This window comes from Heloderma suspectum, chromosome 3 (genome assembly GCF_057233095.1).
Source record: "Heloderma suspectum isolate Gila_16-S chromosome 3, 16-S_ref, whole genome shotgun sequence".
NCBI classification, from domain to species: Eukaryota; Metazoa; Chordata; class Lepidosauria; order Squamata; family Helodermatidae; genus Heloderma; species Heloderma suspectum.
This window is the reverse complement of record NC_139460.1, coordinates 49,362,032-49,383,094: the sequence shown is the minus strand read 5'-3', so window position 1 is coordinate 49,383,094 and position 21,063 is coordinate 49,362,032. Positions and strand designations below refer to the sequence as shown.

The 21,063-nt window shown below is 45.6% G+C and overlaps 1 protein-coding gene across 1 annotated transcript in view; it reads right to left on the bottom strand.

Moving 5' to 3' along the window:
- The window catches only part of DPT (dermatopontin), a 46,468-nt gene extending 26,166 nt beyond the window's left edge, over positions 1-20,302 (bottom strand). The window contains exons 1-2 of the mRNA XM_084843170.1: positions 19,973-20,302; positions 8,145-8,270 (exon numbers count right to left, since the gene is read on the bottom strand). Coding sequence (XP_084699296.1) covers positions 8,145-8,270; positions 19,973-20,271 — 425 coding nt within the window. The 5' untranslated portion in view covers positions 20,272-20,302. The remainder of the gene's footprint in view (positions 1-8,144; positions 8,271-19,972) is intronic.
- Between the last annotated feature and the right edge of the window lie 761 nt (positions 20,303-21,063).

Sequence of the window (21,063 nt, the reverse complement as noted above, 5' to 3'; positions counted from 1 at the left end):
GAGATCTCTTCAAGAAAATCGGAGATCTCAAGGGAATGTTTTGTGCAAAGACGGGCATGATAAAGGACAAAGAAGGCAGGGACCTAACAGAAGCAGATGAGATTAAGAAGAGGTGGAAAGAATACACAGAAGAACTATACAGGAAAGATCTGAATGTCCCTGATAGCCATGATAGTGCGGTCACTGAACTTGAGCTGGACATCCTAGAGAGTGAAGTCAAGTGGGCCTTAGGAAGCATTAGTAACAACAAAGCTAGCGGAGATGACAGTATTCCAGCTGAGCTATTTAAAATCCTAAAAGATGATGCTGTTAAAGTGCTGCATTGAATATGCCAACAAATTTGGAACACTCAACAATGGCCGCAAGACTGGAAAAGGTCAGTTTACATTCCAATTCCAAAGAAGGGCAATGCCAAAGAGTGTTCAAACTACCGCACAATTGCTCTCATTTCACATGCCAGCAAGGTGATGCTCAAAATCCTACAAACTAGGCTTCAGCAGTATGCGAACCGAGAACTACCGGAAGTACAAGCTGGGTTTCGAAGAGGCAGAGGAACTAGAGATCAAATCGCCAACATTCGCTGCATCATGGAGAAAGCAAGAGAATTCCAGAAAAATGTCTATTTCTGCTTCATTGACTACGCTAAAGCCTGTGATTGTGTGGATCACAACAAACTGTGGCAAATTCCTAAAGAGATGGGAGTAGCAGACCACCTTACCTGTCTCCTGAGAAACCTGTACGAGGGTCAAGAAGCAACAGTAAGAACCAGACATGGAACAACTAAGTGGCTCAAAATTGGGAAAGGAGTACGACAAGGCTGCATATTGTCACCCTGCTTATTTAACTTATATGCAGAGTACATCATGAGAAATGCCAGGTTGGATGAATCAGAGGTCGGAATTAAGATTGCTGGGAGAATTATCAACAACCTCCGATATACAGACGATACCACCCTAATGGCAGAAAGCGAACAGGATCTCAAGAGCCTCTTGTTGAGGGTGAAAGAGGAGAGTGCAAAAGCTGGTTTGAAACTCACCATTAAGAAAACGAAGATCATGGCATCTGGCCCTATCACTTCCTGGCATATAGAAGGGGAAGAAATGGAAGCAGTGACAGATTTTACTTTCTTGGGCTCCAAGATCACCGCAGATGGTGACTGTAGCCATGAAATTAAAAGACGCTTGCTCCTTGGGAGGAAAGCTATGGCAAACCTAGACAGCATAGTCAGAAGCAGAGACATCACCTTGCCGACAAAGGTCCGTCTAATCAAAGCTATGGTTTTCCCAGTAGTAATGTATGGCTGTGAGAGCTGGACTCTAAGGAAGGCTGAGCGCCAAAGAATTGATGCTTTTGAACTGTGGTGCTGGAGAAGACTCTTACGAGTTCCCTGGACTGCAAGGAGGTCAAATCAGTCAATCCTAAAGGAAATCAACCCTGACTGCTGGGAAGACCCTGATGCTGGGAAAGACTGAAGGCAAAAGGAGAAGGGGACGGCAGAGAATAAGATGGCTAGATAGCATCACCGATGCAATGAATATGAACTTGAGCATGCTCCGGGAGAGAGCGCAGGACAGGAAGGCCTGGCGTGCTATGGTCCATGGTGTCACGAAGAGTCGGACACGACTGAACGACTGAAGAACAACTCTAGTTATGACTAAGTCTGAGTCCAATCCAGAGGATTCATGATGGCAACCGAAATGAAAGATGTGGCAGTGTTACTTGCCCTGCTGAAATGCAAAACAAATGCTTTTTTCACAGGAATCAAACTCCTTAACGATGGCCTTGACAAGTAAAATAGAGAGCACCTCCTTCATAAGACATACCTTCGGCAGGCCTGTTGCCGTAAGTGCAGGTGCAAAACATCAAGTGGCACTAGGAAGGATGTTTGAAGGTTTTATTCTGGGAAGTCCAAGATTCTTTCACTTTTTGTCTGCAAGGCATTATTTTTTTAAAAAAAATTCTGAACTTGTATGCATTGTTGTGCATGTAGGTCAGCAGCTGGCCAGACAAAAGGCAAGTAAACATCTTATGAGCGTATAATTGAAAACTTGACTTCCTGCTTAGTTCTGTTTGTCTAAGATACTTTGAATTGGGTTTATTCAGTCAGTTTAAGGGGAAAGCTTGCCAGCATTCACCTTAACCGCACAGGTAAAAGCAGGTAGGCAGACATCCTGGCTCCTTATTAGAACAGCTATATCAACAATCCAATTGCTCAACTACTGATAGATCGGTTTATGCTATTCTGTTCTAGGTTATTATGACTAGTTCCAGTAAGGAGCTGACTAAAAAGCAGAGTAAACTCAAGGGTGCAATTCTATGCATAGTTGCCCTTGAGTAAGACAACTGAACACAGTGGCTCTTATTTCTGAGTAAACATATATGGAATTACACTATAACAAATGGATGCACGAACACTTGCCGGCTACTTAGAAAATGCGAATGACTCACGCAGGGCTTTTGTACAGTGCAAATCGGGATGCCAGGGGAGTGTTTCCACCAGCGATTTACTTTGAGCAGGCTGCATGTTGAGGTCGTTAGGGATAGATGACATCATGGCCATCCAGCAGCCACCCCGGAGCTTATCATGGAAAAACTGGATTTCCTGAGAATGCTTAAAATCCGATTCTTTTTTTTTTTCCATCTCTTTCCCACAACAAACCCATTAGTGTCTCCTCAGAAGTAACTCCCATTGTGGTCAATGAGGTCCTGTCGGTTAAAATGGGGGCTGCTTTCTGTCTTTGTGTTCTCACCACCACCACCACACCACCTTTCCCAGCACAAGCATATGTGCGTCTACTCGGAAGTAACTGCCATTGTGCTCAATGAGGCTTGCTCCTGAAATTCAGGCGCATCTGGACTTTCAGAGGAAAGGAGGGAGTGGGGGAGATGGGGGGAAGCCTCTCTTATTAGCTGGGGAGCCCCTGCCAGTCAGATGAGGTTCATTCCAGCCCCCACCCACACCAGGAAGTATGTTCTATGTGAAGCGATTTTTACTGGTCCAGATAATCTGCTCGTGGAGCCCTCCTCACAACAAAGCCAATTCTTTTTCAAAACTCTGGTACTCCTGCATTAGCTTCTCCTTCTGTTGTCGTGGAAACATGGCCCAGGTTAAAATCTGGAGCCCTGCGCTCTCCAATGAAATGGGAGACATGGCTTCTCCCATCCATTCCAGCCCTGGTGTGACACTCAGCAAGGCCAGCCCCACAATTACATGAGGTCATAGAATCATAGAATCATAGAATAGTAGGGTTGGAAGGGGCCTACAAGGCCATCGAGTCCAACCCCCTGCTCAATGCAGGAATCCAAGTCAGAGCATCCCTGACAAATGGCTGTCCAGCCTCGTCTTAAAGGCCTCCAGTGTGGGAGAGCCCACCACCTCCCCAGGTAATTGGTTCCATTGCCGTATTGCTCTGACACTCAGGAAGTTTTTCCTGATGTTCAGCCGGAATCTGGCTTCCTGTAACTTGAGCCCATTATTCCGTGTCCTGCACTCTGGGATGATCAAGAAGAGATCCTGGCCTTCTTCTCTGTGACAACCTTTCAAGTACTTGAAGAGTGCTATCATATCTCCCCTCAGTCTTCTCTTCTCAAGGCTAAACATGCCCAGTTCTTTCAGTCTCTCTTCATAGGGCTTTGTTTCCAGTCCCCTGATCATCTTTGTTGCCCTCCTTTGAACCCTCTCCAGCTTGTCTGCATCCTTCTTAAAGTGTGGTGCCCAGAACTGGACACAGTACTCCAGATGAGGCCTAACCAGTGCTGAGTAGAGGGGAACTAGTACTTCCCGGGATTTGGAAGCGATGCTTCTATTAATGCAGCCCAAAATAGCATTTGCCTTTTTTGCAGCCACATCACATTGTTGGCTCATATTCAGCTTGTGATCGACGACAATTCCAAGATCCTTCTCGCTCGTAGTGTGGTTGAGCCACGTATCCCCCATCTTGTAACTGTGCATTTGGTTTCTTTTTCCTAGGTGCAGAACTTGGCATTTATCCCTATTAAATGCCATTCTGTTGTTTTCTGCCCAGCACTCCAGTCTATCAAGATCACTTTGAATTTTGTTTCTGTCTTCCAAAGTATTAGCTATCCCTCCCAATTTTGTGTCATCTGCAAATTTGATCAGCATTCCCTGCACCTCCTCCTCCAAGTCATTAATAAAAATGTTGAAGAGCACTGGGCCCAGGACTGAGCCCTGCGGTACCCCGCTCGTTACCTCTCCCCAGCTTGAGAAGGTCCCATTGATAAGCACTCTTTGAGTCCGATTCTGTAGTCAACTGTGGATCCACATGATCGTTGTTTCATCTAGCCCACTTCGAGCAAGTTTGCTCATCAGGATATCATGGGGCACTTTGTCGAAAGCTTTGCTGAAGTCGAGGTATATGATGTCTACAGCATTCCCACGGTCTACAAGGGAGGTGACTTGATCAAAAAATGAGATCAGATTTGTCTGGCAGGACTTGTTTTTGACAAATCCATGTTGGCTTCGAGTAATCACGGCATTGTTGTCAAGGTGCTTCCAGATGGATTGCTTTATGATCTGCTCCAGAATTTTCCCAGGGATTGATGTCAGACTGACTGGTCTGTAGTTCCCAGGTTCCTCCTTTTTACCCTTTTTGAAGATAGGGACAACGTTAGCCCTCCTCCAGTCATCTGGCACTTCCCCGGTCCTCCATGATTTCTCAAAGAGAATAGACAGCGGTTCTGAGAGTTCTTCTGCCAGTTCCTTTATTACTCTAGGATGCAGTTCATCTGGCCCTGGAGATTTGAACTCATTCAAAGTAATGAGGTGTTCCTTGACCATATGCCTGTCGATCTCAAGCTGCAATCCTGCCCCTTCAGCCTGTACTTCGCCTTTGCCAGGGGGGTCATAGACCCTCTTTTGGGAGAAGACTGAGCCAAAGTAGGAATTGAGCACCTCTGCCTTTTCTTTGTCATCTGTTATCATTTTGCCATCCTTATTTAATAGCTGAACAACCATTTCTTTCCTCTGCCTTTTACTATGCACATAGCTGAAGAAAGCCTTTTTGTTGTTTTTAGCATCCCTCGCTAACCTCACCTCGTTCTCCGCTTTAGCCTTCCTGACGCCATCCCTGCAATTCTGTGCTACCTGCCTGTACTCTTCCTTTGTTACTTGGCCTTCTTTCCACTTCTTATATGTGTCCTTTTTTGTTTTCAGGTCATCCCTAAGCTTTTTGTGAAGCCACATTGGCTTCTTCTGTTGTCTTCCACCTTTTCTTCTTGTTGGAATTGTTTGTGATTGTGCCTTGAGAATTTCCTTTTTTAAAAGTTCCCACCCATCTTGGACTCCTTTTCTCGCTAGCATTGTTTGCCATGGGACCTTACTGATCATTGTTCTGAGTTTATTAAAATCAGCTTTCCTAAAATCCAGGGTACGCGTTTGAGTACACTCGGCTTTTGCTTCCCTTAGAACCAAGAACTCAAGTACAACATGGTCGCTTTCCCCCAGAGTTCCTGTAACTGCTACTTTATCCACTAAGTCATCTCTGTTGGTTAGGATCAAGTCAAGGATAGCCGATCCTCTAGTTCCTTCCTCTACTTTCTGTAGGAGGAAGTTATCCGCCACACAAGTCAGGAATTTCCTGGAGGGGCCATGTTTTGCAGAATTTGTCTCCCAACAAATATCGGGGAAATTGAAGTCCCCCATTACTACTACATCATGCTTCCTTAAAACATTGGCTATTTGCTTTTCAAAAGTTTCATCCTTGGCTTCTCCTTGATTGGGTGGCCGGTAGTAGACTCCGACCACCAGGTTCCTTTTATTCTTTGCTCCATTTATTTCAACCCAGATGCTCTCGATGGGGCTACCAAGCTCCTCCTCCTGTAAAAGGTCAAAAGGCAGCAGAGCAGGAAATAGCAGTGAATTGCACTGCTCTCCCCACCCCACCCCTGCCAGGAGGGCCTGCCGCTCCTTTCTATCATGAGCAGCTGTGGCTGAAGCCACTGCCGCCCGCCTGCCCACTTGCTTGGACAAATGCTCCCTCACTTGCTCGAGCAGCCAGCTAGCCATTTGTGCCTGCCTGCCCGGTCCTTCCTGCCTTGTGCTCCAGCCACCCGCTGGGCTCCTACAAGCTATGCTGAGAGGCTGGCCCTGGCCAACCTCTCCTGGGAGTTCACTGGCCCTTTCATGATAGTTGGTGCACAAGGCAGGAGCAGCGGCCATGCTGGCAGGAGCATGTGACCAGCTGAGCTGGCTGGCCAAGCAAGTGAAGGAGAGGCCAGCCGGCGGGGAGGAAGGAACGCACACAGGAGTGTGGGCAGTGGCAGCCACCTCCAGGAACAGCACTAAGCTGGCCAGCTGCTGGCACTGCCACCTCACTTGAGGTAGCAAGATACCTTGGGCCAGGCCCACCACACAGCATGTGAGGGAGGGGGGCATATTGAAGGACATGGGGCTGAACTGGTGGTGAATCTCCCATCTGCCCCATCTCTTGCTCATCAGGGTAGATTTATTGGACGGTGTTCTCAGAATGTTTGCCCAGAGAAGTAGAAGCAGGACTGCATTTTGGAAAGCCGAGGTTCAAGGAGGGATCCTGCTTCAGAGGGCAGCACTAAAACTAATGGGTGGAGCTTGCCGGGCAACAGATTTCGGCTAAATGTTAGGAGAAACTTCCTAACGGTATGAGCTGTTCGACTGTCTTGAAGATGTGATGGGCTCTTCATAGCTGGATGCATTTAATCAGAGACTGGACAGCCATCTGCCAGGGATGCTGTAGTTGTATCCTGCATTTTAGATCTGGTGTTGAGTGGGGGTGGACTAGATTACCTCTAAGGTCATTTCCAGCTCTAAAATTCTATGGTTCTAAGCCTCTAAGACAGGGGTGCATGGCCCACAAGCAACACCCCAGCTACCGCCAGTAATCTGTAGGCAGTGGAGGCTGTTGGCTCCAATGTCAGTGGGGCGGGGAGTCCACTCTGGGTTTCAGTCAGAGCCAGTCAGAACTCTAAAGGAGCTCTCCAAGGTGTGAATAGCCCCTTTAGAGTTCTGACTGGTTCTGACTGAAACCCAGAGCGGATTCGCTGCCCCACTGACATTAGAGCCACCAGCTTCCACTGTGTTTGGTCATCTCCATCTCTTTGCAATGGCAAATCATCATTCCCCCAAGAGGATGCTCTAGGAATGAACTTCTATTGAAGGGACCATAGAGTTTCCAGGAGGATGCTTTAGGGACAGGAATTTTATGGCAGGAACCATAGAGCCCTATGAGCCTGGCTCCCAGCGCATTTTTTAAAAAAAGTATAAAGTGCAAAAACACAGGAGTGATGAGGACTGGGAAAACGTATGTGTCAGAGAGGGGGAAGAGTGCATGTATGTGTGAATGTGTAGTCGGGGAGTATGTGTGTCTGTGTATGTGTGTGCTGTGTATGTATGTGCAGACTCTAGTCCTACATCTAACACCATATGTGGCCCTCAGGGCCAAAAAAGGTTGTGCCTCCTTGCGCAAGGCCATAGTCCTCTTTGCCATTTGCCTCTGAAGAAGTGCTGCTCTTTAAGTCTAAGTGGGTCAGGATGAGCTGCAGTTGCGCAGCGGTGACTGAGAAAGCACTCTGTACTTTCTGAACAGGAATACTGTTCTTTATAATATCACTTTCATGTCTGTGTCTTGAAAGTAGGGGCATGGCCACAGATAGAAAGGGGGTGGTACTAAATGTACACAATCGTGCTTTTCCAGCACAGGAAGGTGCAGGCAAGAAATAAATGATTTAAAGAACAAAAATCAAATCTTCAAATCAAAAACTTAAATAAGAAATGATACACTTGGATTCAGTTAGGCGAAAAATACAAATTCAACAGGAAATAAAACTTTTTGACAAGTATTTGACCAATACCACCCTGGAGACTGCAAGCAAACAAAATATGAGAAATACTTGAAAGAGATGACTGAACAATGAAAGCTTCTTACATGCTTCTTACAGATTTTATGCATTCTAAAAGATAGAATTTCCAGAATAATGTTGATTTATTCTTTACAGTGAGGTTTGCAAGCATCTGATTTGTACTTTCCCCATCATTATACTTGCTGATGTGTCCTTCTACACTAAACTCTCCATGCCTGACAAACAGTTTTCATAGTGATATTAATGAGTTTTGAATACATTAGAAACTCAGCACAGTTTTGTGAACTCACCAGCATGAATACGGGCATCTCCGGCTGTAACGGCAGCAATAAAATTGCCACTCTCGATCAAGCACAGATGGAAAATACTGACTCTGGAATCCTGCCACCAACCCATTATTTGAACATGTTTGATACCTGAGAAAAGAGAGAAAAGAAACAACCAAACTGACAAACACATTTAAAAAAGCAAAAACCAAACATGGTTGCAAGCACTTTCTTACAGGTCATTGGAAACTGGTGGCAAGCCCCAGGCCACTTCAGGTCTAAGAACATAAGAACATAAGAAGAGCCATGCTGGATCAGACCCAGAGTCCATCTAGTCCAGCATTCGGTGCACATAGTGGCCAGCCAGCTGCCCACAGGAAACCCACAAGCAGGACACATGTGCAACCAGTGAAGGCTGGTGGCTCCAATGTCAGTGGGGTGGTAAATCTGCTCCGGGTTTCAGTCAGAACCAGTCAGAACTCTAACAGAGCGATCCAACCACTGAGTGCAATAGCACCTTCCTGGCAGGAGTCACTAGTGGCCACTTCCCAGTCACCATGCCCTCCTCATTTTCTGTCACTTGCCTGCATACCAATTAGCCATGTGTCCTACATAACATTACAGGGGACAGTCTTTGGAAGAGCTGCTAAATGACAGTCCTCTCTTTGAAGGCATCCTCTCTTTTTGTCAGGCTCTCTAGTCCATGTCTGTATGCTACATCATTTGTTTTGCATTAAAGAAAAAGAACCATAAGAAGGGAGAGCAGGGGCCTTGATGGGCAACTTCAGCTTGATGGGCAACAGTACCTGGACAGCAGACTGAGCAGGCACACAGACTGTTGCTCCCCACTATAGTGAGGTGTATTGTATTTCTATTAAAATTAGAGTAATTATTTCTAAATTCGCACCTATACATGTCAGTTAGCATATGCAGAACATATGCTAACCTTTTTGCCTCTTTTCTGGTGATGGATTTCCACTTTTTTGGTGAGGAACCACCCTAATGCCAATGGAAAGGGTCTTGCCTTTCTCCCTTCCTCCATCTCATTCTCAATAGGCCTCCTTGTTGTTGGGAATATTGAAACTTCATCTGCAAGTTACTGGAAAGGGACAGTGTTGCAGTTAGTTAATGCATGGGAATTTTGACCACAGCTAGCCTTAGGATCTCTATAGCCTACAGTGTGGTTTCCTGTGATTTCCTCTTTTTGCTCCTCCCCTGCCTCCCCCTTCTGACCCCCACCTTTCCTGGGAGTACATGGGTTCGCTCTCTCACTCCTGCCTGGGTAATGGAACACAAAAGGGACTGAACAAACTCCTTTGAAAGTCTACTCTATACCTGCACTTTTTATGCAAGAACATTTTGTGAGTAAAGCTGTTTTCTTTCCTTCACTGAAGAAGGGTGTGATCTCCTTTCATTGTTCTTAGACAGCCTTGTATGCATGTGGGACTGGTAAACGCTCATTCCGTTTTGCCTTTTGTTTTTTCTCTGCTAATTGCCTTTCTAACAAGAGGCATCATTACTAAATAATCCTACCACTAGTAACAGTTCTGACTGTGTGATGTGGTCTTCTAGGAAGGCATGGTCACAGCTGAATGGGAGACTCAGCATCCTGCCTTCTGCTGGACCCGTTCTTTTCTCTGAAATGCTGATTTTTCAAGAACACAGAGTGCCAACCTCCCTCCTCCCTCCCTATCAGTACAATATTCAAGAGCCTTGGTTTCGCACCTTGTGTGGACTGGCTCTCTGAGGGAGTCAAGGAGGGAAAATGAATTTGCGGGAGCACAGCCCTACTCTCTCTTTTCTTTCTTTGCTGCTGCACCCTGGGCCTAGAATGTTTTCCCTTTGCTTTAACTGCACTTTGAGGGGTGGAGAGTCATGAGCCAAATGTCAGACAACAACACTGCCACTCTGCCAAGCAACGCAGACTGGGCATCAGGACAAGGATCTCAGAGCTTCCAACATTTCACAGACAAAAAGGAGACTGGGGTATGCTTGTAACATCACATGCTATGGATATCTGTCAGAGCCTCCACCTCTCAGCACACTATTACACATTGCTATTTTGCCTTCTGTACTCATTTGCTCTACAATTCCCCATCTTCCACCATATGAAAAGTCAGGTTTGTTCTTTTGATCTGATCCTCATTTCACACCCTAGCTTGTAAACAGAGATTAAACCACAGTTTCCTGGTTCAGGCACAAGGAGAAACTGGTTTAAGAAATGTTGATACCCGGTGTGTGAGGGGAAGACAGGAAGGGCAAAGACAGAGCATACGTCATGCACAAGGCTCATTTTCAGTCTAATAAAACATGGCTTATTAGATGAGATTGTTATGCCTAGAGTTGCCAACTGAAGAGCTACAAAATCAGGAACACTTTGTGAGACCATAAGCGAAGTACATTAACAGTACCTTAACAGGACATACTGTTCCTGTAAGGCAGGAGTGGGCAACTTGTGGCCCTCCAGACGTTTTGGCCTACGACTCCCATTAGCTCTAGCCAGCATTGCCAGTGATGAGGGATGATGACAAAAACATCTGGAGGGCCACAAGTTGTTTGCCCCTGCTGTAAGGCATTCGGGACTAGCACCAGGTCTGACAGGGCCCTAGACACCCCCAGGTGGGTCCCCTCACTGCCCTGGTGTGCTGCCTGACAGAGCAGGCACAACAGCTACAAACTAGCTGGTCTAGCTGGCAACCGTTGCTGGGCCCCACCATTTTATTTCTTCCACAATACATTTAAGTGACTCCAGAGCAGGGCCATGTTAAGATCCCAGAGGCATTGTGGAGGAATCAGAGTGGTGGGCGTAAGGCACAACTGCCCAAGCTCGAGTGCTGGGTAGCCACTGGTTTTCCTTTGCCCAGCACTGAGCGGACTGCCAGGTCCTGGTGGCTGTAGCTGGCATTTTGGATCAGCAGCAGGGTCAGTGGCAGGGATGTATGGATTCCGTCTGCATTTTGCAGATTGTCAGGTGCCTTTTGTTCCGTCATCCGCTCATTGATGGAATCGGATTATTTCCAGTTTCCCGAATTTGCACAAGTTCACATTTTGCATAAATTTGCACTTGAGAAAATGCACAAATCCCCCCAAAATGTGCGCAAATCCCCCCAAAATGTGCACAAATCCCCCCCCAAAAAGTGCATTTTCATGCTTTAGCCTATGGGGGAAATGTGTATTTTCAGCTGGTCTTCTTTTATTTTCCTTTTTTTTCTCCATACTACGTTTGTATAAAATTCTGGAAAGTTTTTTTTTAAAAAAAAATAGGTGCACAAGTCCGTGGAATCCATGTGACTCAGGAAAAGCCGGTCAGTTGGATTCATATAAATCTGAACTCATTTGATTCTGATGCAGTTTCTCCAACATCCCTGGTCGGTGGCGGGCCCTCCTCAAAGATTGGGCCATGGGCAACTGCCTGATGGTGCTGACCCCTGATGCCAGGCCTAAAGGTATTGAATTAAAATTACTTTTTGCAAATGTTTATACAGGCTGCAAACCTATGCTGTAGAGTCCTTTGCCCACTCCTCTTTTTTGTTTACTTGCTTCTTGTCGCTTTCTTTCCTTGTGAAAGTCTAACTAAGATACATGCACTAAGAAAATTATCAGTACTCCAGCTGTGACTGGCAAGTGTGCAGTTTATTCCAGTAACAAAGTATCCCTGTAGACTAGGAATGAGTGTTTTTATACGTCCGTCATGGAAACAAAACCGATTAGTACTTATAATGGAGCCATCATTGCAGGAACTATTTTGCTTCGAGAATACTGGAACTATTTCACACAGGCAGAGATCCCTGTGTTCTGTCTGTCAAATAGGAGCAGATAAGCTAGTGCTGCTTGTATTTATTTATTTTACTATCAAAGCCATGAGATTCTTTGAAGCAGATTGTTTCATTTGCTTTGTTTTTCTCAAGCACTGACACGATTATGGTGAAATATGACTATACAATCATTGTTGGAAATAATGATGTGGTCCTTATGACGTAGTTCTTCAGTCCAGGATGTTGCTATCTTAAAACAGTACACAGGTGGAAAGTAGAGGAGAGATGCTGTAAGCCATACATTAAGGATGCAACCCTATGCATGTTTAGACAGAAAAAAGTCCTACAACTCCCAGCATTCCCCAGCCAGTGCAGCTGGCTAGGGAATGCTGGGAGTTGTAGGACATTTTTCCTGTCTAAATATGCATAGGATTGCACCCTAAGATTACTAATGTGAATTTCCGTTTCAGTTTGTAGAACTAAAACCAGCGTTATGTTCCAAAAGAACATTACCTCAAATGCCTTCATAGCTTTGAGTTGCTGATCATTCTCACCTTACACTTGCTTTCTGTCTTGTCAGCAACAAAGAAAGGAGTGAAAGAAAGTGGTTGTACTTGGATGTGTGTGTGTTTTCCTTTCTTAAAGAATATTCTGAAACCAGCTGGCCCAGCTAATTGTGTTGCCTGATTTTTTGATGGGGTATTGGATTGGCTTTCACTATTACCAACTGTATTGCCAGAAATGAACAATGATTTTTAAAATAATATTAATTTATTTTTTTTACAATTATTTTAGGCCACCTTTAAAGATGGAACCCCCCCCCCCCAAGGAAGCATACAAGATAAAACATATAATGCAAAATAATAACATTTGATAAAAACAAATAAAAAATTATACCAGCAACCTTTTTCTTTTTAAGGCCAGCAAAATCAAATATAGGTCTATGTTTGCTTGCGGCTGCACACACTTGTGTCCCACTGTCATCTCTAGTAAAACAGATTCTGCACGTTTTAGCAGCACTACAACACCCTCCCCCCACCCCAAACCCCACATTCCTCTGTGGCCTTAACCACAGGGGAAGAGTGGTGCATTGGAGAGAGAGCTAGGCTGAAAAGTGGGAAGCCTCCAGTTCAAATCCTGGGGCAGTATCCAAAGCTGTCACCGCATTAGAAGTAATGACGTTGCACTAGGGTAAACCAACACAAGCACAACCTCACTAGTGCTTGCTAGAAAAAGGGAAAAGGCAGCAATTTGCCACTGAGATCCATCTGCAAACTGTGCCGATGACATTCAGTGGCAAATCACGGCTTTTCCCCTTTGCCTAGAAAGTACGAATGATGTTGCACTGCAGTTGGTTTATGCCAGCGCAACCTCATTAGCACTAATGCTGTGACAGCATTGGATACTGCCCTTTGGTTAGCCATGAAACTAACCAGGTAGTCCTGAGTAAGACACTCTGTCTTAGTGCAGCCTTCTTCATATGGCTGTCGTGAGCATAAAACGATATAATATTATACCCCACACTGGGATAGGATGGGAAATAGATATACCTGCATACTTAGTATGATGATTTATTTAGTTCTCACCCTCCACTGGAATTGTTAGGCAAAAGATCAGTGATGCAAAAGACAAGGCATATCTGTGCACGCATGAAGAAATGTACATCTGCATTTCCTAAGAAGAGTGGTAAATGGTCACCATTAATGTGCGCTCTCTTTCTCTCTCTCTCTCTCTCTCTCTCTCTCTCTCTCTCTGTGCCTTCCTTAACCTGGTGCTCTCCAGATACATTGGACTACAACTCCCGGCATGCACCAGCCAGGCATGCCCTGGCTGAGGCATGCTGGGAGGGCACCAGATTAGAGAAGGCTGTGTACTCTCTCTTACTTTCCCTCCCTCCTCCCTCCGTCCCTCTTTCTCTCCCTGTGTATGTGTGTAATTAAGTTTCATTTTTCTTGTTTCTTCTCTCATTATAAAAGAAACAACGCAACTTCAGATCTTATTCAGTAAAGAAGCTGGCAGCCCCATCTTTAAGCTTTCCTCTTGTGCCAAATAAGCATAATTCTCTATAAGCCACGCCAAGATACGTATGCAAAGATGAGCACTATTGTTAACAGATGTGAAAATATTTTGTAGAGTTCAACATGTTCATCTTGAACTCAAAGAGCCAAGTGCTCCTAGGGGGAGATTGTGTCTTCCCATTCGGCTTTGCATTTTGGTGTTCAGGGATGTGGACATCTGGGTCAAAACTGGGTGCCAGTAGAGCACTCTGGTACATGGCGAACAGTGATATAGTAGAGTGGGGACACAGGAGAGCATAGCTCCAGGACGTTTTTCGGAGCAGCAGCAGTGATATCAACTGCCAGAGCACCAGGATAATTGACAGACCTTTCTTGCTCAGGCAAATGAGTGAAGTGATAAGAAGGCTTCTAAATTTTACTATTGTTTCTGACAGATTACCATAGATGAAGTCAGAGAATGAGAAAAATTATTAAGCAAAGGCTGGATGCTTCCGCTCTTCCTTTCTTGCTAGCAGTTTACAAGGTAGCACTTCTTTGCACTGTTTGCATTTCTAAGTGAAAGCTAAATGTTGCAAGCCTTTTTAAAAAGCTCAGTGTTTTGTACAAGTTGAACTTATGCAGTCAGAAGTCAGCACCACTGAGTTAGGTCACTATGCATAAGGTTGCAGACATGCCTCGCACACTTAATTGTGAAATGTTATTAGTGATCACTTCTTTCTTTATTTTGGATGTCTGTGTTTTATGATGATGTTTTTAACCAGAGTGTTAGCTTTGAGTATAAATAATAGAAAAGCAGAAGACAGACAGACAGACAGTGGTGACATGACTATGGATTCTTCCTGAGGGTACAGCTATGGGAGTCATGATGAGTCCCTGCACATCAAAATTTAACACTCCACCACCAGTGACTAGCATTCTAGAAACAACAGCATAAACAGTTTATGGCACACCCTTCTTTTGTCTGATTGGTTTGCCTGAACTCTCACTTTGTAAGCTCCCAGAAGGAAATGAGTGTTCAGTAAGATGGCTGACTTCTCAGTGAAACCAAAGTTCTTCTGCAAGCTCCTACCTTTCCATGTTCAGGTGCGTATCTGAATGTTCTGAGCTGTGCTAAGATTGAGGGGGAAATGGCACATTAGAACCTAAGCCAAGCAAGCTGAAGGAGCATGCACCATTCCCAGGCAGCTTCCAGTCAAAACTACTGAACACGATCACTTCAGTGGGCACGAACGGCCCACTTCCCATCTGAAAGACTGCCAATATGAATGAGCAGAGAGGCAGGTGAGAGCATGGCAAGTGATGGAGTACGACAGCCCACCCCAACCTAGTACCCTCCAACTGTGCTGGACTGCAGTTCTCCCCTAAGTGCCAGCCAGCATAGCCAAGTTGTCACCAACTGCCCACTTAAGACTGTTCCTTGGCAAATCTGATTCCCTTCACCCCTCACATGTACCCTTTTAACCCCATGCTTAAGTGGGATTTCAGGACGCTCTTAAAATATCACATGGGGACCCTCAGCTCTGTCATGCTCCTAGAATGGCAATTGAATGTATAATTTGCTGATATCAAAATGATTGGGCTGTTATTGAGATTTGCATAAAATTTACATAATGAAATTCATATGTATATAGGCAAATTCAGAAATAATTACTATAATGTAAGTAAAAAATCCCCTTCATGGATCACTGCCTTATTGTGGTGAAGAGGCTTGCGTAACTCAGTAAAGCCATAAGCTATGCCGTGCAGGGCCACCCAAGACGGACAGGTCATGGCAGAGAGTTCTGACAAAATGTGGTCCACTTATTGGCTGCAGTCAACAACCTTAGATACACAGACGATACCACCCTAATGGCCCAAACCAAAGAGGATCTGAAGAGCCTCTCGTTGAGGGTGAAAGAGGAAAGTGCACAAGCTGGTTTGAAACTCAACATTAAAAAAACGAAGATCCTGGCATATAGAAGGGGAAGAAATGGAAGCAGTGACAGATTTTATTTTCTTGAGCTCCAAGATCACCGCAGACGGTGACTGTAGCAATGCAATTAAAAGACGCTTGCTCCTTGGGAGGAAAGCTATGGCAAACCTAGACAGCATAGTAAGAAGCAGAGACATCACCTTGCTGACAAAGGTTTGTATAATCAAAGCTATGGTTTTCCCAGTAGTAACGTATGGCTGTGAGAGCTGGACTATAAGGAAGGCTGAGCGCCGAAGAATTGATGCCTTCGAACTGTGGTGCTGGAGAACACTTTTACGAGTCCCCTGGACTGCAAGGAGGTCAAATCAGTCCATCCTAAAGGAAATCAACCCTGACTGCTCATTGGAAGGACAGATACTGAAGTTGAAGCACAAATATTTTGGCCACCTAATGCCAAGAGAAAACTCCCTGGAAAAGACCCTGATGCTGGGAAAGATTGAAGGCAAAAGGAGAAGGGGAGGGCAGAGGATGAGATTTATTTATTATTAAATTTATTTATTTCTTATTAAATTTATTAATCACCCATCTGGCTGGTCACCCAGCCACTCTGGGCGATGTACAGCATATAATGAAACAGTTTAAAACAATAAAATTCTACAATAAAAACATTTTCTAAAATAACCTAACCCACACCAAATGCCTGCCTGAACAACCACGTTTTTAATGCATGGTGGAAGCTCATTAAAGATGGGGCATGGCAGAGTTCCCTAGGGAGGGAGTTCCACAGAGTGGGGGCCACCACAGAAAAGGCCCTCTCCCTCTTCCCCACCAGTCTAGCTGTCTTGGCTAGGGATGTACGAAAGTCACTTACCTTTTAACGAAATTTGATTCGAGGTGGGGGGGAGGCGCTCCGTCCCTCCCTCCTGAAATTCTGGCCGGGGGGAGGCGCTCTGTCCCTCCCTCCCGAAATTCTGGCCGGGGGGGGAGGAGCTCCATCCCTCCCCCCCCGAATCCTGGCCGGCTGGGTCCGCAAATGGCGGCGGCTCTAGCCGCCGCCGTTTGCGTCCCTGCAGTCAGCCATGATAGGCTACATAAATGTTTACGTAGCCTATCATGGCTGATTTAAAAAAAAACGCGCGTACGCAAATGGCGGCACCCATGGGCGCTGCCATTTGCATTCCTTATTTTGGCACGTCTAGTCTACGTAAACATTTACGTAGACTACGGCGAAAATAAGGGGAACGCAAATAGCGTAGACGCTATTATAATTATAATAGCGTAGACGCTATTAAAATAAGGAACACAAATGGCGGGGCCCAAGGGCGCCGCCATTTGCGAACGCGCTTTTTTTGTTTTTTGTTTTATTCAGCCATGATAGGCTACGTAAACATTTACGTAGCCTATCACGGTATTTTTTTAAAATCTAGCCGTGATAGGCTACGTTAATCTTTACGTAGCCTATCACTTTTTGGGGGGTTTTTTGGTTTTTTTGTTTTTTTACTGGAAATGGCGGCGGCGGCAGCGGCCGGTCGGAAGACTGGCCGCCGCCGCCGCCAAACCGCCGCCGAACCACCGCCAGAGGCGCCGCTGCCTGGAAGATTCGCCGAAGGTAAGTCCCGTCCCGGGGGGGGGGCTGGGGGCAGACCGTTTCGCCACTGATTTTGTGGGGCCAAATGTGCTGGCATTCGGCCTCCTCAAGATTTGTGGCGAAATTCTCTGACATCCCTAGTCCTGGCTGATGGGACAGAGGGAAGGCCATCCGAGGCTGATCTTGTTAAGCAGCCTGTCTGGTGTTGCTGGAGGCGCTCCTTAAGATGGCTAGATAGCATCACCGATGCCATGAATATGAACTTGAGCACACTCCGGGAGAGAGCGCAGGACAGGAAGGCCTGGCATGCTATGGTCCATGGGGTCACGAAGAGTCGGACACGACTGAACGACTGAACAACAAGTAAAAAATACATCTCATCATAGTGGGGAAGAATGTGACTAGGGGACCTGTGTGCCAGCTCAGTCTACTGTGGATGGGCAAATTCAAGGCCCCTGCTGCTCTCCCTTCATAGGATTCTTCATCTTTAAACCAGACTTGGACCAGACAGCCTTTCAGCTAGAGAATTGTCCTTTGTGAAGTAGGACACATGACCACCCCTTTACCTTTGTGACTAGGAGAGAAGGAGGGGGTTGCTCAGCAAGTCAAAGACAAGAGAATTCATCCTTCTATATTTTTATTTAAATAAATATACATACTTTGAATCCTAAGCAAAGAAAGAAGGCAAGGCATTAACTCTAAGTGGGTAGCAGCTTTGTTTACATATGTACTCTGCCTAAAAATATATGGACTACTGGGAGTATTTATGACAGATCTGTATACATAATATGAAGAAAAGCTGAGAATTCAGAATACATAAAAGAATAGTTGCTCCTGGCTTTTGGGGTGGTGGATTAGAATGGTTAATAGTGCAATGCTCTACATGTCTGCTCCCAGGTTAAGTGGACATCTGATTACAACCTGAATTCCTATCTGTTTAGGAGAAAGTGTTCTTCATTGTGAAACTCATCCTGCACTGGGCAGATTTCTCAAGCCATTGAAATGTTAAGTTGTATCCAATGTTAGTTCTGCTTAGCCCCATTGAAATGAATGGGACTTTAGTTAGAGTAAAATTGGATACAACCCACAGTTATCTTTGCCCCATCAATAATGGAAATTAGTAGGGATGTCAGAGAATTCCGCGACGGATCTCGGTGAGGATTTGGCCCCACAAAATCCATCGCGGAACGAAGCCCCCACCTCTCCCAACCCACGAAAGTCGGGTGGCATGAAGCCCCCACCCCACAAAAATAGCGCGAAACAGAGCACTTACCTGCTCCCGACTTGGCACCGACTTGCGAATGGCGGCTGCCCTGCGGCCGCCATTCGCTTCCTCTTTCATGCTGTGATAGGCTACGTAAATACATACATAGCCTATCACGGCTAACGCAGGGATGCCTTTTGCGTCCCTGCGGAGGCTGTGATAGGCTATGTAAGTATTTACGTAGCCTATCACAGCAGGCTAAAAAAAAAACGCATACGCAAATGGCGGCCGCTACGGCCGCTGCCATTTGCGTTCCTTATTTTTGGCCATCTTAGTCTACGTAAATATTTACGTAGACTATTACGGCCAAAATAAATTGGAACGCAAATAGCGTAGCGGGCGTTATTTGCGTTCCCCTTTATTTTCGCCGTAATAGTCTACGTAAATATTTACGTAGACTAAGACAGCCAAAAATAAGGAACGCAAATGGTGGCGGCTGTAGCCGCCGCCATTTGCGTACGCGGTTTGTTTGTTTGTTTGTTTTACCCAGAGCCCTCTGCGGCCGGAAATCCGGCTGCGGACGGCTCTGGCCTGGGCCTGGCCGGCTGCTCTGCAGAACCGCCGCGGAGCACAGCCGGCTGGTCGAGGATTCCGGGAGGGAGGAACGGCGCGCCTCCCCCCCATCGAGGATTCCGGGGGGAGGGACGGAGCACCTCCCCCCCCACCGCGAAGCAGATCTGCGAAACGGTAAGTGACTTTCGTACATCCCTAGAAATTAGTAGTGGTATCTAGGGATGTCGGAGAAATCCGCAATGGAATCAAATGAGTTTGGATTTCTATAAATCTGACCCACATATTCCACAGAGGACTGGCTTTTCCTGAGTTGCATGGATTCTGTGGAATTGCAGACTTTTTTTTTTTAACTTTCCAGAATTAAGTCATAGAAAAATACATATTTTTTTTTTTTTTAAAAAAAGCCAAAAATGTGCATTTCCTTCACAGGCTAAAGCATGAAAATGCACATTTGGGGGGATTTGCATGCTGGAGGGGAGATTTGTGCATTTCACAATGCGAACTTGTGCAAATGTAGATTTGCGCAAATTTGGGAAATTGGAAAAAATCTGATTATGTCAATGAGACAACAGAATGAAATGCGCCTGTCAATCTGCGAAATGCAGATGGAACGGATTTCACAAAATCCATATAACCCTAATGGTATCGTCACTGCAGTTCATCAGATTATTGATAGTGGTTTATGCCATAAACATGCATTTCTGTGCTCACTGCATGCATAGCTATTGCATCAGCCTGACGATGCATAAGATCAGGGTTTCCAGTGCCAACTCCTAAAGATATTTTGAACTTGGTGTCCTACCATTCTAGTCCAGCTCTGTTGATCTCTTCCCACCAACACTCTGTGGGTTCTCCCAGGGTCTGCGGGGTGGGCATGCAGGCATAGTTCCACCGTCTGTCCGAGCCTTCTTTTTTGCTGAAAGTACTCCTCACCGCCACAATCACTTGCCCATGAGGGCACTGGAAGTTGAAGCCCTGCCGATACACATTGGCCCAGCCATCATCACCCCCATATTCACCGTAGGGGTTGTAGTAGTCCTCATATTGGCCCCACGCCACTGTAAGCAGTGGTAGGAAGACGCAGAGAAGAACGAGCTCCATGTTGCTTGTGTTCCTGGCTGTAAAACGCCCCACTGGGTTGTTGTGTGGGCTTTTTTATATCCTGACTAACATTTGGATTCCAGATGTGGAACATCTTACTCCAAATGCCGTGTGTCACTGTTTTAGCAAAGCGCCTCCGTGCTCAAGCAGACACGTTCAATTAGTTTTAAGGTGGAATTTTACAAGCACAGTAATCCTTTACATGGTCAGAACTGGGATTTCCTAGGACTGTAAACTATTTATAATCCCATGTGCTCCTATATAAAATAAGTGCATAATATACATCACAGATGTGTGCACAGTAGCTAAAGCTGGGGAGGAAAGAAACCATTTCAGTTTTAAAGCAATTCTGCTGTAGGCAATTCTAAGTTAGTAAAACACTGGAATTCCAGGAAGCACACAGAGATAACTTCAGGTAGCAATTTTCCATCCTTATCCTTTGTTTTAAAAAAGCACATTCCTTTGCTCATCTTTATTGGAAAAAAATCTTCTCGGCTTGATTAAAATATGCAGGCCTTGATCCCATTGTGTACACACAGCTGCTGAGCTGTATGCATATTACCCTGTCAGAAAATCAACTGACCAGGCAGGGGGGAACTAAATCCAGCTACCCCTCTATTGAATAGCTGTTAGTTGCAATTGCTAGTTCAGGGAGTAATTCCCCACGCAACAGTGTTTGTGCATACATTGCCGAGGGTGGCCAGGCGTCCTACTTTACAGAGGATGGTCCTCTCTTTGAAGAGCTGTCAGAGGACAGTTTTCACCACAAGGAGAACTGTCACTCAGCCCAAG